This window comes from Jaculus jaculus, chromosome 5 (genome assembly GCF_020740685.1).
Source record: "Jaculus jaculus isolate mJacJac1 chromosome 5, mJacJac1.mat.Y.cur, whole genome shotgun sequence".
Lineage (NCBI taxonomy): Eukaryota > Metazoa > Chordata > Mammalia > Rodentia > Dipodidae > Jaculus > Jaculus jaculus.
In genome coordinates, this window is record NC_059106.1 from 156,225,448 (window position 1) to 156,241,630 (window position 16,183).

The 16,183-nt window shown below is 50.4% G+C and overlaps 1 protein-coding gene across 1 annotated transcript in view; it reads left to right on the forward strand.

Annotated features, from left to right (window-relative positions):
• Nucleotides 1-12,659: 12,659 nt before the first annotated feature.
• Nucleotides 12,660-16,183, forward strand: part of Hunk (hormonally up-regulated Neu-associated kinase) — a 118,874-nt gene continuing 115,350 nt past the window's right edge. Inside the window, exon 1 of the mRNA XM_045150341.1 lies at nucleotides 12,660-12,920. Within this exon, the coding sequence (XP_045006276.1) occupies nucleotides 12,660-12,920 (261 nt within the window). The remainder of the gene's footprint in view (nucleotides 12,921-16,183) is intronic.

Genomic DNA, 16,183 nt, shown 5'->3' on the forward strand with positions numbered 1-16,183 from the left:
GTTTTCTCTCGCTCATGGGATCTAACCATGATGTGACATAGCAAGAAGGCTCTCAGTCTTGCCCTTTCAGCTTTCAAACTTTATAAATAAATAAACCTTTTCCTGTTACAAGGAAATGCTGCACATGCTTTGTCATAGCCACAGAAAACAGACCAAACATTATCTCTTGCATTTTTGTATAGCTATAGATGTTATGTTAATGATGGCTGTTGTACCAACACATTGCTGAATTTTTATAGTTTTGCTAAAGTTGTAAGGTAAATAAACATGTTACAATAGAATAGAATAAACTTATATTTGTAATTTATGGGTTTTGTATAGTTAAGCACTCCCTAAATTGGTCTTTTATTTTATTTTTTAAAAAGATTTATTTTTATTTATTTATTTATTAGAGACAGAGAAAGGGAGAGAGAGATAGTGAGTGAGAATGGGTGTGCCAGGGCCTCTAGCCACTGCAAATGAACTCCAGATACATGCACTACCATGTGCATCTGCCTTACATGGGACCTGGAGAATTGAACCTGGGTCCTTAGGCTTCGCAGGCATGCACCTTAACCTCTAAGCCATCTCTCCAGCCCTAAATTGGTCTTTGAAATTCTATATGTTTCAATGCTACACATTCTATATTTGGTTTTATGGCATGTAATATTTAGTCTTTCCAGTGCGTCTAACTCCTTCAATAGTATCAGGACGATGGCCTGCAAAATATCTAGGTATCTAAGGCAGGCATGGTGGCACACGCCTGTTATCCTAGCTAACGGAGACTAAGGCAGGGAGCATGATTTTGAGGCCAGCCTGGGCTATGGAGTAAGACCCTGAACCAACTAAATAAGCAAACAAACACTACCCCTACATATCTGCTTGTCTATTGGTCTATTATCTATCTATCTATCTATCTATCTATCTATCTATCTATCTATCTATCTATCTATCAATCAATCATCTTCCTACCTATCTTCCTAATCTATTGCCCTTCCATCAACCCATCCATCCATTCACCTCCAGCTCCCTATCTTCCTTGGAGTAAGTGACAGTGAATCAGTAGCAAAGTCTTCAGGTGACTAGACCAAAACAGGGCGATTTGCATCAGTTTTCCTCACCAGCGGAAGCAGACTGCCATCCTGGAGCAGAGTTTATCTTCAGTGACTTGAACCACATTAATCAGTCAATTACTAAATTAGTGAGCAGTCATGGGATTCAAGGCCTTATCCTCTCAACCCCCCCACCCCTTTGTCTGTGTCAGCTACGTGAGCTAACAGTGCGAGGAATTATTGTTTGGAGGGAGGGCTTTCGTGACTGGCATCAAACTTGTGATCCTCTGAACTCAGCCTCCTGAGTGCTGGGAACCCATAGTCAAATACTCAAGTAGGCAAAGCTGTGGCTGAGGGCAGACTGAAACTTTGTCCAAGCATCTCTCATGGTCAGCAGGCTGGTTCCTACCCATATTCCCAGTCTGAATATGTGTACTTGTTTGAGTCAGATGTCCCCCCCTTAAACTGTGTGTTCTAAATGATTGGCTGGTGGCAATTTAGAAGGTGGAGCCTTGCTGGAGGAGATGTGTTGCTGGTGGGGGGGGGGTTGAACCTTGAGGTTTATTAGAACCTAGCTTGCCAATGGTAATGGGCTCACTCTCTTTTTTTAAAATTTATTTTTTAAATAATTTTTTTTGTTATTTTTATTTATTTGAGAGCGACAGAGAGAGAAAGATGCAGATAGATAGAGGAAGAGAGAATGGGCACGCCAGGGCTTCCAGCCACTGCAAATGAACTCCAGATGCATGCGCCCCCTTGTGCATCTGGCTAACGTGGGTCCTGGGGAATTCAGCCTCAAACCAGGAACCTTAGGCTTCAGAGGCAAGCACTTAACCGCTAAGCCATCTCTCCAGCCTTGGCTCACTCTCTTGCTGCTGTCTTCCACCTGCTGTGGCAGAGGTGATGTCCAGCCTCTGCTCATGCCAGGCTTTCCCCTGCCATCATGAAGTTTCCCCTTGAGACTATGAGCTAGAATTAAAAAAGAAAATCTCCCCTCCACTCAGCTGCTTTGGGTTGGGTGCTTTGTCCCAGCAACGCGAAGGTAACAGCAATATGTCATGTTGGGGATTAAGTTTCGACATGAACTCTGAAAGAGTGCAAACATTCAAGGTAGAGCAGCAATCTGTCATAGTCCCCTGTAAGGCCCAGAAGAACTCCCATTATCTGTCTTTCTGCTGTCTATTTTTTTAAAATAATTATTTATTTATTTATTTGAAAGCAAGGTTGAGAGAGAGAGAGAGAGAGAGAGAGAGAGAGAGAGAGAGAGAGGAGAGAGAAAGCACATCAGGGCCTCCAGCCACTGCAAAGGAACTCCAGATGCATGTGCCACCTTGTGCATCTGGCTTACGTGGGTTCTGGGGAATCGAGCCTCGAACTGGGGTCCTTAGGCTTCATAGGCCAGTGCTTAACCACTAAGCTACCTCTCCAGCCCCCTGCTGTCTGTCTTTTGATTGATGAGTTAACTCAGTGCTGGCTCTCCCAGGGCCGCAGCAGGAGGCAGCGTGGCAGAACTGGGCCCCTCGGTACTCATGGGTGTGGCTGGATCTTCAACTGACCAGAGACCAAGGTGGCAGGGCCTTAACTGCCAGAAGACAGGCAGCTGCAGTCACTGTTGATGCCAATTAAAATTGAGTGGTAGTCAGGGATCCCCCTGCATGGAACTGTGGAGATAAATAACGGGATATCTCCAGGGGCATGACAGATGGTAAGCAAACGAGGATGTCATTTCATTTCATACACCTACAAGAAGTCAAAGGCAGGTGGGCAGGAGCAGCTGTACCATCAGCAAATCCTGTCTTGAGTCTGTTCCCCACCCCACAGTACGCCAACTGAAGGAGAGGCCAGATCTTCGCGAGGGAGGGCTTGGCCAACCAATGGCATGCATGTGCTGTGAAGATGGAGGCAAGCCTTGCCCAGCGGGAGGAGCAGCCACTCGTCTGGGTAACCAAAGCAGAGGAGAAGGTGGCCGATCTTCAAGATGGACCGAGTGATCTCACTTCTAGACTCCATGCCTCTGTGTGGTCTTCTCCAATGCCAAGCAGGCCTGAACTGCTCACCAGTGAGACGTCAGGGAAGTTGAGGGGCATCTAAGGCTCTGCTACATAGGCATGATGGCTGCTGCCTCAGTCTCTCTTCAAGACACTGCCTGTGAGGACAACCAGTTGTCAGATCATAAAGACACGCGGACTACCCATTTTAGAAAGGTTCAAGTGTCAAGACCTCCTGGCAACAGGCACTTCCTGGCAGTACATCTTGGAACGAGATCATCCAGCCTCACTTACGCTTTCAGGAATGGTAGCCCCAGGCCATATCTTGACCCTTATCTTATAAGAGACCCAGAGTCAGAACAATTCTGACCTACAGAAACTCTGTGGGTATGACAGATGCTCATGACTCTGTCAGAACACCGCATTTTTGTCACAAAGGCATAATATATGGGGATTCCCAAACACTTTGGTGACTGCACAGATGTGAAGTGATACTCAGAGACCTAATGAGCCACCACCAGTGGGGGACGAGCCAAGCGAGAAAATCAGCGGTGTCTTGGCCAAGATCACTCTATCTGTGGACTCGGGAGGTGGCTGTTGCCATAGCTTCCAAATGCGCACTCTGGAAAGGACACGTTCGGCACCCACTACAACTGCTGTGTTGAACATTTGGCTTCTGGGATAAGAAATATTATACAGGGCCACAAGAAGACCCTAAAACTGAAAGACACACACACATCTGGTGAAGAAGGTTAAAGGTTAGTGCCATCCTGACAGCCCGAAAGGATGCAGGTCCAGTGGTTTCTGTTGTCTCTTTAATTCATCGGCCTGGGCCCCGCAAAACTCCCTGGATCCTAGACAATGACAGTGTACTATTGCGAAGTCCAAATGGACCAGACAGAGCCCCAATCATAGCTAGCTGTGCCTGACATTGCATTTCCCCCTAAAATAGATGAGCATAGCATTTAATAGCTGACAGGTGATCATTAATTTGGTAAATGAGTCCCCTTCCATCACTAGCAGATAAAACCTATACGCACAGACTCCCTTGGGCTATGCGTACCCGGTGGTACATTGTCTGCAGAGAACTGAACCAGCAGGACATCCTAGAGAACTTGCCCTGTTCCATCACTTCAACGTCTCATGCCAATCAGCTGGATGAGCAGGAAGCAGCAAGTGTCATGGAGGCCTTGAGGCCTGGGCAGGAGAGTATAGCAGATAAACCCTTTGCTTCAGATGAGTGACGCTTTGGCTGTGGGATTCCAGTGTTCCGAGGCACGCTGGGGACTGCACATAAGGTCACCAGCCATTGCGCAGGCGTCAAGGAGGGACCCAGGCTGTAGCGCACACGGCCCTGATGTTGGGCTTGAATAGTTTAGCAGCCTTAAGCTACTAATGATATTAACACCGGGAAAACACTTCCATGGGTAGTTTACAGTAAGTTCCGAGGGGACAGTCCTAAAGCAGACCCCTAGGGTTCTGGGACAATGCCATGTTAACTGAAGTAGAAAACATTGCACATCCTGCAGAAAGGAGACATTGGAGAGCAGCAATCTACGTAGCATGCGCTCATTTCTTCATCTTTATATATATGTCCCTGCCTGTCCCCCTCTTGGCGGGGATGGAGGACGCAGACACAGAATCCTCAGAGATGATCCCTCCAGGGTCTCTCAGCAAGGGCTGAGTCTTCTCAGACTCACCCAATAGCCAAAATAGCTTATGTTTTTGTAGCATATTTGCATTGATTTGCATCTTTTTATCCTGGAAACAGTCCTGGGACTTTAAGATAACTGAAAGAAGTTCTCCCCTTTCCCAGGAAGAAAGCTGATGTTCCTAGATGACAAGCCTCCCACTCGGTGCCACTGAGCCAGCCCTTGAGTGACGTTCTGGTTTATTTGTTCATTCTTGGTTGTCCTCTCTGCGCTGTGGAGGGAAAACAGCCGAGTTCACCAGCAGGGGGCGCCCGCCTCTTCTTGTTTGCATCTGTCCACCTGCCTGTACCAGGGAGCTTTCGGATATCAGCCTGCAGAGTGTGCTCTGGCCAATGACTGGTGAGTGGGCTCCGTGTTTTGATGCCATTCCTCTCACTGTTTCCATGCACTGGTCACATGATAGAGTTGTCTATTGTTTATGTCCACTTTGCATGTTCCCAAGGCTCTGCAGTGGTCTGTCCCCTTCCCAGTAAGATGGGTGGATAAAGTGATTTTTTTCTGTGTAAAGGTAGAGATGGAATTTGGATTCTCAGCATCTATGGAAGCGAGACAAAGGATCTTGAGGTAGAGCAAGCTGGCTGGGTAGCCTAGCAGAATCTGCAAGCTCTGGGCTCAAGTGAGAGAACCTGCCTTAATAAAAAGGGGGAGAGCGACCAAGCACAAAATCTGGTGTTAACCTCTGGCTTTCACACATACATACATGCACATGCAACCACACATGCATGCACACACACGTACACATGCAAAAGTAAAATTTAAAAAGTTGACTTTAAAAAACAAAAGAAATGGGGCTGGAGAGAAGGCTTAGCACTTAAGGCCTTTACCTGCAAAGTCAAAGGACCCAGGTTTGATTCCTCAGGACCCATGTAAGGCAGATGCACAAGGTGGTGCATGCATCTGGAGTTTGCAGTGGCTGCAGGCCCCGGGGTGCCCATTCTCTCTTTCCTTCTCTTTCTCAAATAAATAAATAAGAATAAATAAAAACTTTTTAAAAAAGAGAAATGGATAGGAGGAGGCACTCAGCTAGCTGGTCTGAAAGCAAACTCTGTGCTGATGGTGACCTCTCCCTTCCCACCATGATCCAGACATATGACATCTCATGAAGGCTTGACTCTGTGCTGGGAATGTTGATTTTTTTCACCCCGATATTAGGACGCACACTCTCTCCAGCAGGAGCCAGCTTTGTCGCTTGTCTCTTTTCTATGTTCCCATTTATTAGGGTGAATTAAAAATTCAGGGCTGGAGAGGTGGCTTAGCGGTTAAGCGCTTGCCTGTGAAGCCTAAGGACCCCGGTTCGAGGCTCTGTTCCCCAGGTCCCACGTTAGCCAGATGCACAAGGGGGCGCACACGTCTGGAGTTCGTTTGCAGGGGCTGGAAGCCCTGGCGCGCCCATTCTCTCTCTCTCCCTCTATCTGTCTTTCTCTCTGTGTCTGTTGCTCTCAAAATAAATAAATAAATAAAATAAAAAACAAACAAACAAACAAAAAAAATTCATCCAAACAGCTCACCTTTGGCTTGCCTCTCCCAGGAGCCAGGTTCCATGAACAGAGCACTTAACCATGTCCCTGCTGTGTGGTGCCAGCGTTCTAGAAGCGAAGATGAGCAGTGAGCAAACTAATAAGGACACTACATGAAAGCGAATACAACAGAAAGAGGGGCTAGGGTGTGGGGTGCAGAGCGATGGGGCGATGTCCAGGATTTTGTATTGTATTGTATTTTCTTTAAAAAGGTCACAGAAAAGGCACACAGTCAGTCTTGCATTTCCAGGTCTCTAGAACTGTGAGAAGTGCTTTGTCGTATTTGGTTATTGGACCTGGAACTGACTGAAGTGTGGACGGAAGCAGCGAGGGTTAAACACTCTGAAGTAGGGAGGTGCTTAGTACCATGCGGAAGAGCGCAGGGCAGGGGGGCAGTTCTTAGGACGGGGGATATTGTGGAGAGAGGCAGGGACCATTGGGATGAAACATTTGAGCCATCTTTTCTGAAGGGGTTCACTGAATAGACTGGGGGCTAGGGTGTGATATGAGGAGTCCCATTTTTGTATACATAGATCAGGAGGTGAGGGGGTGGTGGCTGGAATACGATGACAAAGATGAGAGTCGTCAGTGGTCATAGGTGGGTCATGGCTTAAGGCAGAGCCCATAGGATTGGATGAGGTTAGATAAGAGTCAGGAAGGAGAGGAAGAAAGGAATGGCTGCTGGATGCTTGAGTGGACTTGAATGAAGCCTAGGAAAAGAGAATGGAGGATTGTGGGTAGATGGTGGTCTCGGGTAAAGTCTGTTATCCCGTCAGACTTCCTGGTGAAATGAACAGGTGGGGCACAGGACTCTGGATTGAGGGAAAGAGTCCAACCTGGAGGTCATGCCTGTGATGGACAGATGACAAGGACGTTTGTTTGTGGACTTCTGGGCTATTCTTGGCTGACTTCTCTTTGTGCTGTGATGACACTGATGGTAGGAGGGAACTTTAATTGACACATCTATAATGTGCCAGACACAGAGCTAAATGCTGTACGTACACATTCTCACTCCCAAATCCCTAAATAGTGCAACTTTTTTTTTTTTTATCTATTAAGTAAACTGAGGTACAGAGAGGTGAATTGTCACATTCAGTTTTGACAAATGGTCATTGTCATTTGACAAATTGTCATACTTGTGACAGCCTGCTCCCCAACATGTTAGGCTGCCCAAGTACACCAGACTGAGGAACTCTTTCTCTCACTGAACCCATTCGAAAGCTGACTGTGTGACAAGCATCAGCGTCCACACACTCTGGGGACATGGGCTCAAGTCAAGAGTCTATTATTCACTGGATGCTTTGCTTGGGGAGATGAACATGCAGTTTTCTCGGATGGCTTCCAGGCGATGTTTTTCCACGCCTTCTGCCTTTGTCTTACTGTTTCTTCTTCAGCTACCAGGCAGCCTGTGCCAGCCTCACCCCCTTCTATCCAACTCTCATTTCCTGGCTGTGCCAGCCTGATGACTTCTCAGTGTCTCCGACTGCTTCCGGCTGGTCTTGGAGCTGCCATCTGTGGAAGTGCAGACCATCTCTCAGCCATGTGGAAGGAGGAGAAGAGGAAACAGAAGGAAGCGGCTGTCACAAGCGAACAGAAGCAGCCGTCCTAGGCTCTCTTGCCCGCTGATGCTTCCGAAAGGGTAAAGTCACCCCAGTTAGAGAATGGCTCTTCTTTGACCAATAATTTGATTTGTTGATTTCCACAAAGGCCATAAGCAACTTAACTACAAAATGCCTTTAGAAAATCATTGGGGACCGACCTCGCCCCTAAGAGAGATGGGGGGCTCTTGCTGTGGGAACAATAAAACTTGAGAATCAGTGTTCTCAAGTTCATTCATTCACTTGGTCACCAAAAATTGATTTAGTCAAGTATTGCACTGGAGGGCAAATTAAAAGAGAACCAGACACAGCCCCTGCTGTCATTGATTCTGAAAGAGAAGAGAAGCACTCTTAGTAACTAACACGGAAGACTGGGAAGAACAAATGCGAAATGACTCTATGTAGAGACAAAGGAGGGGAGATTAGCTTCTCAGAGCTCATTTTCTGGGAAGGACTCCTCAGGACAGAGAACACTGGTGCTAGATGGAAATGGGTCAGAAACACCCATGTGGAGGTGACTGTGGCCTAGGTGCATGTGGGGATGAACTAGAAGAACAAACTGTGGGAATGAACTATGCAATATGGGAATGCATTGTGGCAAAGAACCGTGGGATATTTCTCATGGAGCTTACAAATCATCGTTGTGATATCATTGCTGCAAAATGCTAACTTCTTTACTTGTAACTTGTTCTAAAAATTATAACTGTGTAATTCACCTTTTTTTAAAAAATTTTTTTGTTTATTTATTTATTTATTTGAGAGTGACAGAGAGGAGGAGGAGAGAGAGACTGAGAGAGAGAGAGAGAGAGAGAGACAGAGAGAGACAAAGAATGGGCACGCCAGGGCTTCCAGCCACTGCAAACGAACTCCAGACGCGTGTGCCCCCTTGTGCATCTGGCTAATGTGGGTCCTGGGAAATTGAGCCTCGAACCCGGGTCCTTAGGCTTCACAGGCAAGTGCTTAACCGCTAAGCCATCTCTCCAGCCCTAATTCGCCTTCTTAAAACAATGTGACTAGGTTCCCTCTGCCTTGGTGTACCTTTGGCCTGAGCAGCGCAGATGACCAATATAGACAAGCACTGTTCAGAGATGCTGATCTTGAGCTATGCTCTTTGCCCAATATCTTCAGAGGCCTGGTTAGACCGACTCTCAAATCAGAGCAAACATACGTGAGTAAGAAGTGCTGATCACAGTGTCAGTAACTAAGGGCCCACAGATCTGTTGAACACAATGGGTGGGCTTATTGTGATAGCTCTTGTGATCATTGTGTGTGTGTGTGTGTGTGTGTGTGTGTGTGTGTTCTGGATCAGCAGAACCCAGCAGGTCATACCCCAAATCCCTTCCTTTGACAAATCTTTAAGGATTATCCAAGGTTGAAAGTTCCTTGCCCTTTGCTCATACAACGTAGTAGTTGTTCAAATATTTCTTACTGGTTTTTCACTGCTCAATAAAAAGTGCCAACGAGTACCCGTGGACAAGAGGGGAAGCCCCAGCCGCAGCAACGTCGGAGCAGCAGTGACAGCAGACGCAGCAGGTTTACTAGTGTCTGAAACTAAACTTCTCGTCCGTTTCCTTTTTTCCTCAAGGCTGCTGCTGGAGGAAGCTAGCCCACTCCTGGGATGGAGGTCCTAGGAATTAGCTCTCCCACCTCTCAGGCTCTGCTCCTAGAAGCAGTTAGCCCACTTCTGGATAGGAAAATTCCAGAGGTTAGTCCCTAAATTCAGGGCTGTGCCCCCCAAATAGGGCAGGTGAAGGTGTGAAAACAGGGAAGCTGAACCTAGAGGCAGATAGCTGTAATGAAAAGGCCGGAGAGACACGCAGGAAGATGAGTTTGGGCTAGCTCATCAGATAATTCCAGAATATCTAGCATGAGGGTTATATAATATAATGTTTTATATGCTAATTTGTCATATAGAACAAAGGTTCTGAAGTCATTCTTTCTTCTTTAACATATTTTATATTTATTTATTTTAGAGAGAGAGAGAGAGAGAGAGAGAGAGAGAGAGAGAGAGAGAGAGAGAATGGGTGCACCAGGGCCTGTAGACATTGCAAACAAACTCCAGATACATACACCACCTTGTGCATCTGGCTTATGAGGGTACTGGGGAATCAAGCCAGGGTCCTTAGGCTTCACAGGCAAGTGCCTTAACAACTGAGTCATCTCTTCAGCCCAAGTCATTCCTTCCTAAACAAAACCGTTTTCAGAGAACAGAGCCTGAATTCAAATGACAGCCACCAGGCCAGGCAGGGGTAGGATGTGAACTTTCTCTTGGCATCCACTCCCACTGATGGAACCAGCAGCAAGCCTCAATCAGACTCAGGCAACGGGCTTGAAGAAGATTTAGTGAGTCTGCCTTTTCTCTTCTTATCCTTTCCCTGACCTCGACCCTGAGAGGATAACTAAAACATTAAAAGGAAAGCAAGTTTCTACTTCCTTGTCTTCCACCACTTGTGGGGAGTGTTTTTTTTTTAATCTCTATAAAGCTACCTGTATGCACAATCTCTGAGATCTACCTTAGCCCGTAATGAACAAATCTCTCTAAATTGCCACAGTAGCTAATATCCTAATTTTTAAAAAATGCATCATTGGGAAACCATGATCCTCACTCATCAACCACTGGCTGATCTCTTCCTCCGCTGACACCCTCTTGGCTGCCACCTCTCTCTCTCTCTCTCATATTACTCTCATATTATCCTTTTAACATTTGATTGCTGAATTAAAAAAAAAAAACAAAAAGACATGAAAGTGATTGGATGAGCTCTGCAGAAGTTGTAGAAGCAAGGAGGTCCCTTACACATGCCAAGAAATCAAATGAAAGGTTATCTTTTTTTTTTTTTTTTTCCCAGGTAGGGTCTCGCTCTAGCACAGGCTGACCTGGAAATCACTTGCTAGTCTCAGGGTGGCCTCGAACTCACGGCGATCCTCCTACCTCTGCCTCCCGAGTGCTGGGATTAAAGGCGTGCGCCACCATGCCCCGGCAAAAGGCTACCTTTAATATGTGACGGCTACAGCAAGGAGCCACCAACAGAAGGCACCAGTCCTAACAGGACTACTTGTGGCATCTGAGTGGTTCAGCCTAGCATAATCAAAATTGCAGTTATTTAAGCTTGAAACCAGGCTTTTCTTGCCTTACTTTTCAGGTAGGTCAGACAGAACTCCCCACAAGACCCGGTGAATGGCAGTTGTATAGCAAATTCCTCTCCCCCGCCTCCCACACACCGCAAAGCACCAACGTGGATGTTGCTTGTTTTCCGAGGCATAAACAATGAAAGGAACTTTGTGCGGGAAGGAATCCTCCCTTCCAGCTCCGACGAAGCGTGATCGGAAGGTGAATTCTGCATTAGATTAGGGCACCTCAACAGGTAGCAGTTTTGTCAAGGCCGTTTCAGCTACCTTCCCTCTGGCTTCTCCCTGGGAGGATTCGCCTTTCTCGAAGGGGGTCGCGGAGAGGGTCCCTGCTGCCAGAGCAGCTGTAGCTGTAAGTGTTTATGCGAGATGAGTGCAGCCGCCACAGCGCTCTCAGAACAAAAGCAAGGGGAGCGGCCAGCGCCCGCCCGGTGCGTCCCGCAATCACGGGCGCTGGAAGGGAGAGAAGAAGGTATCAGCGTCCACGCAGAGGCAGTACGCTTCCCTCATTGTAACCAGCTAGCTACTATGATAGTGGCGGCTGTTTCTCTAACACAGCAATCGGGTCTGCACACTAGCCCATGCCTACTGCCTGATTATCACCCACCCACCCATCCATCCATCCATCCATCCATCATCCATGGTCCAGGCTCCCTACCGTGTGTCACCATCTGGGGTAAGCACCTAACCCGCTCACAGTTCAAGGGGCTCAAGAGCTTCTCCCTTCCCCCCTTCCCCTCCCCTTCCCCAGGTGGGTGAGCCTGGTGAGGGCATTCACTTCTTAAAGGTCCACAAAGCTCCAGCCGCGGACCGAGCGCACGAGCCACGCACGGCACGCCTCGGAGGCGGCGCAGAGTCCCCGCGTCTGGCGCTCAGGTGGCTCCCCGCCGCGCCCCGCCCCGCCGCCGCGAGGGTCGAGCCTGGCTGCCGCGCGCGGGGAGGGAAGGAGGGGCTACGAGGGATTTGAAAGTGCTCGGGCTGCCGAGTGGGAGCTCGCCTCTGTTCCCGCCGCCCGCGGTCGGATTAAATTTCTGCCAATTCAAACTGAATGGGGCTTTCTTCTGCTGCCTTCCAGAGGGCGCCTGCGGCAGCTCTCGGCGCGCAGCTCTCGGGCGGGAGCCGACACCGCGGTGCACGGCTAGGAACCGACGAGCCGGACCTGAGCCCCAGCCCCAGGGCCAGACGCCGGTGACCAGGGCGGAGGCACCGGAGGGTTCGAGACTCCCCATCCCCCTCAACCTCCGTCTCCCCGGACAACCCCACCGTGCCACCGGACCGCGCGCCCCTCGTGGGTCGGCGCCGTTCCCCGCGCGCTGTATATCCCGGTGACTGTCACCGGCTTTCCCGGGACCGGACCTTGGGCGCGATCTGTGACCGGAGAGGGAGGACACAGCCCACCCCCCCCCCCCGTCAATCCAAGCGAGCGTCTGTGAACGAACTTCTTGGGGGCGGGTCCCCAGTCTCCGGGTCGCCAGGGCGGTCCCTATTGTCTGCGCGCCTCGATCGGTTGGCGCGTGGGGGGCGGGGGGCGTGAACGGCGGCGGCGGCGGCGGCGGGAGACCCGGGCCAGGCGGGGCCGAGCGAGCGCACCGCGGCGGCGGCGGCGGCGGCCGGGAGGAGCCGTGAGCGCGCGGGAGCCCGAGCCGGAGCCGGAGCCGGAGCCTGTCGCGGGCCTCGGGAGAGCGAGATGCCGGCGGCGGCCGGGGACGGGCTCCTGGGAGAGCCGGCTGCGCCCGGGGGAGGCGGCGGCACCGAAGACGCGGCCAGACCCGCGGCGGCCGCAGACGCAAGTTTCCTGCCGGCCTGGGTGAGCGGCGTGTCCCGGGAGCGCCTCCGGGACTTCCAGCATCACAAGCGCGTGGGCAACTACCTCATCGGCAGCAGGAAGTTGGGCGAGGGCTCCTTCGCCAAGGTGCGCGAGGGGCTGCACGTGCTCACCGGGGAGAAGGTGAGTCACCCCCCCCTCCCCCCGACTCCCGGAGGAGAGATGAGGGGGGACACCCGGCGGGCCTCGGGGACCTGCAGAGAGCCCTGGTTCTTCCCCCCCACCCTCCCAACCGTTCCCTCGAGAGCCATCCAAGCGGGGTCCCACCTCCCCCTGTAGGGCTTTCCCATGGGATCTAGCCCCGCGCGCGCGCGCGCTCAGAAGCCCCCCATCGCCCAGGGTCTTCGGGGCTCAGGGTCTCCCAGGATGGGGCGGGGGGACACCAGGACCCGCGAAGCTGTCCCGCACGGCCGGTCTGTGGGCAGGGCGCCGTCTGGCGGACACCGGAGGAAGGGGTGGGGGCGTATGTGTGTTGGGGGGGGGTCTGCTTTCTCTGACCACTGGGGCCGCAGATCCGTGGAGAAGCTGACACCAGAGCTAGAGGGGACCAGCTCTATGTCTGGGGCGATGTGTGTGTGTGTGTGTGTGTGTGTGTGTGTGTGTGTGAGAGAGAGAGAGAGAGAGAGAGAGAGAGAAAGGGGGGGGGCGCTGGGTAGTCCATTAGCCAGTCTCTGGTGGCTTCTTAGTGTTTGACCCCTTCCTGAATTCCTGGGAGGATGTTGAGGGACGCTTGAGAACCCTACAGGTTACCCCTTCCTTACCACCTGTGGACTGAGGACTTTCTGTACAGACTTCCCCCAACCCCCACAGTCCACTAGTCCCCCCTGCCCCCTCAGTGGGCACTTCTCTCTGTCCACCTACCCCTCCCACATCTGCTATCCCCCACCGTTCCCACCCCCAACTTCTTTCTTCTCTCCACCCCCACGCCCCCAGCCCATTGCAGCTCTGTGTGGGAGCTGCGGTGAACACCCCGCTTTGGAGAGGGCCAGAACGACACAGTTGTCCTCCGCGCTTGAGGGGTTTGGAGATTAATGACTTCTTATCTTTCTGGAGGAGAGGCTGAGGGCAACGGATGCCCCTCCTCCACCCCCAGGACTTGGAGGGGCATCTCTCCTTTCCCCTAATTAGAAGTTTGAGAGCACGAACCCTTGGCCAGGCCAGGTGCAGGCAGCTATCCAAGTGTAACTTAGATGTGTGAGAAGAAACCCAAGAAAAGATGACTTACTTTGGAGGCTCAAGCAGGGAGTGACCCCAGGCTACCAAACCGGCCTCACCTCCCTCCCAGGGTGAGGCTTGCTCGCCCTGGAGGGGGAACAGCCTCTTTTTGAAGGAGAAGGGGAACTTAGAGATCCAAGTGGAAGGAATAGCAGGCAAACCCTGCTACCCATGGGTCCTCCGTCCAGCTGGCGGCCCTTGGCAGGGATGTGTTGTGAGAACTCGGGTGGTGGAGCCAAACCGTCCTGCCCACCTATCATTGGGCGTTTAGTTTTGTTTCTCCGGTGTTGTCCTAGAGACCCTTGCATTTGAGCCTTGGGCTCCAGTCATTCCTGGAACGTGTGGTCTCTTTCTATAAACTTTCTGAGCTGGGTACCTCTTTATTTTGGTAAGCAGGGTTACAGCCCGTCATTTAAAAATAAATTTTGTTTATTTTTATTTATTTATTTGAGAGCAACAGACAGAAAAAGAGGCAGAGAGAAAGAGAGAGAGAGAGAGGGAGAGAGAGAGAGAGAGAGAGAGAGGGAGAGAGAGAGAGAGAGAGAGAGAGAGAATGAGAATGGGCGCGCCAGGGCTACCAGCCACTGCAAACGAACTCCAGAGGCGTGCACCCCCTTGTGCATCTGGCTAATGTGGGTCCTGGGGAATCGAGTCTTGAACAGGGGTCCTTAGGCTTCACAGGCAAACGCTTAACCGCTAAGCCATCTCTCCAGCCTGAGCCCGTCATTTTTAAGAGTTCCTCTTGCCTGAATCTCCACGCAATAAAAAAGCTGGGGGGGGGGGGAGCTTTCAGTATGAACTGACTTGAGTAGTTCTTCAAAGGAGGGTAAAACTCCAAATCTCATTCCAGTCCAAGGGGAGAAAGCTTAATCTTTGATGGGCGTTGGGCTGCCTGCCTTACCTATTATGTCCACATATGGGCATGCAAATCCATGCAAATCGCTTCTCCTGTCTCTGTGGAAGTGGGGGACAGAAGTTCATTTTCATCTGAAGCTCATAGGATTGATTCAGTCTGGTCTTGTGGATTTCAACTGTAAAGACGTGAATCTTTGTGCTGACAACGTAGTTGCTGGAGCCCTCTTCCCTTCTACCTGCTCTGCCCACGGCTAATCCACCTGCTCTGCCCACGACTTTTAGCCTCTTGCCACTTTCTGCTGGATTGGGCCTTGGTTCCTCACAGGTGCATTTTAGCTTCAGAGCATAAAGCTTTTGGACTTGTGTGAACTGCATGGGGATGTATTTGGGTGTCAGCACCCAGAGCTCAGTGCCGGCTACCCGGCCAGTACACCATGGCTTTAGTTCAGGAGCCAAGCCCCACACCCCTTCTGTGTGTGTGAGTGTTGGGGGGAGGGCTCTCATAAAATGCAGGGAATTACTACCCTACAGTGGTCCAGGTGAGAGTTCCCATCTACCCCCATCCCCTTTCCCTCCCATCTTGCCTGTGTTTATTTATTTACATTTTGCTTGTGTGTGCACTATGTATATGTTTCTGTGTACGCGTGGGCATGTGTGTGGGGTCCAGAGGACAACCTCAGGTGTTATCCTTAGGAATCCTGGCCTCCTGTGTTTAAGATAGGATATTTCATTGGCCGGAAATTCACCAGTCAGTCTAGGTTGGCTAGCTGGCAATCTCCAGGGAGTCTCCGCTCTCCTCTTCCCCAGTGCCGGGATTATAGGCTCATGTGGCATTGGGGATCAAACTCAGATTGTCATGCCTGCAAGGCCAGTACTTGACTCATGGAACTAGCTCCTCAGCTTCCTTTCTTTAAAAAAAAAAAATTTTTTTTTGTTCATTTTTATTTATTTATTTGAGAGTGATAGAGAAAGAGGCAGATAGAGAGAGAGAGAGAATGGGCGCACCAGGGCCTCCAGTTACTGCAAACGAACTCCAGATATGTACGCCCCCTTGTGCATCTAACGTGGAACCTGGAGAATCAAGCCTGGAACTGGGGTCCTTAGGCTTCACAGGCAAGCGCTTAACCGCTAAGCCATCTCTCCAGCCCCTCAGCATCCTTTCTTAGGTCATGGCTCTCACTTCGTCACTTCGGGGAAGAGCGATTCACTGGATGTGTCAAAAACCATTTAAGTTAAAGTTCCTGGTTCTTGGTGAGGTGGGAGTGGGAAAGGGGTCTTCCCGTTGAAAGCGTGTCTCTTCCCGCTGTACTTTTCTC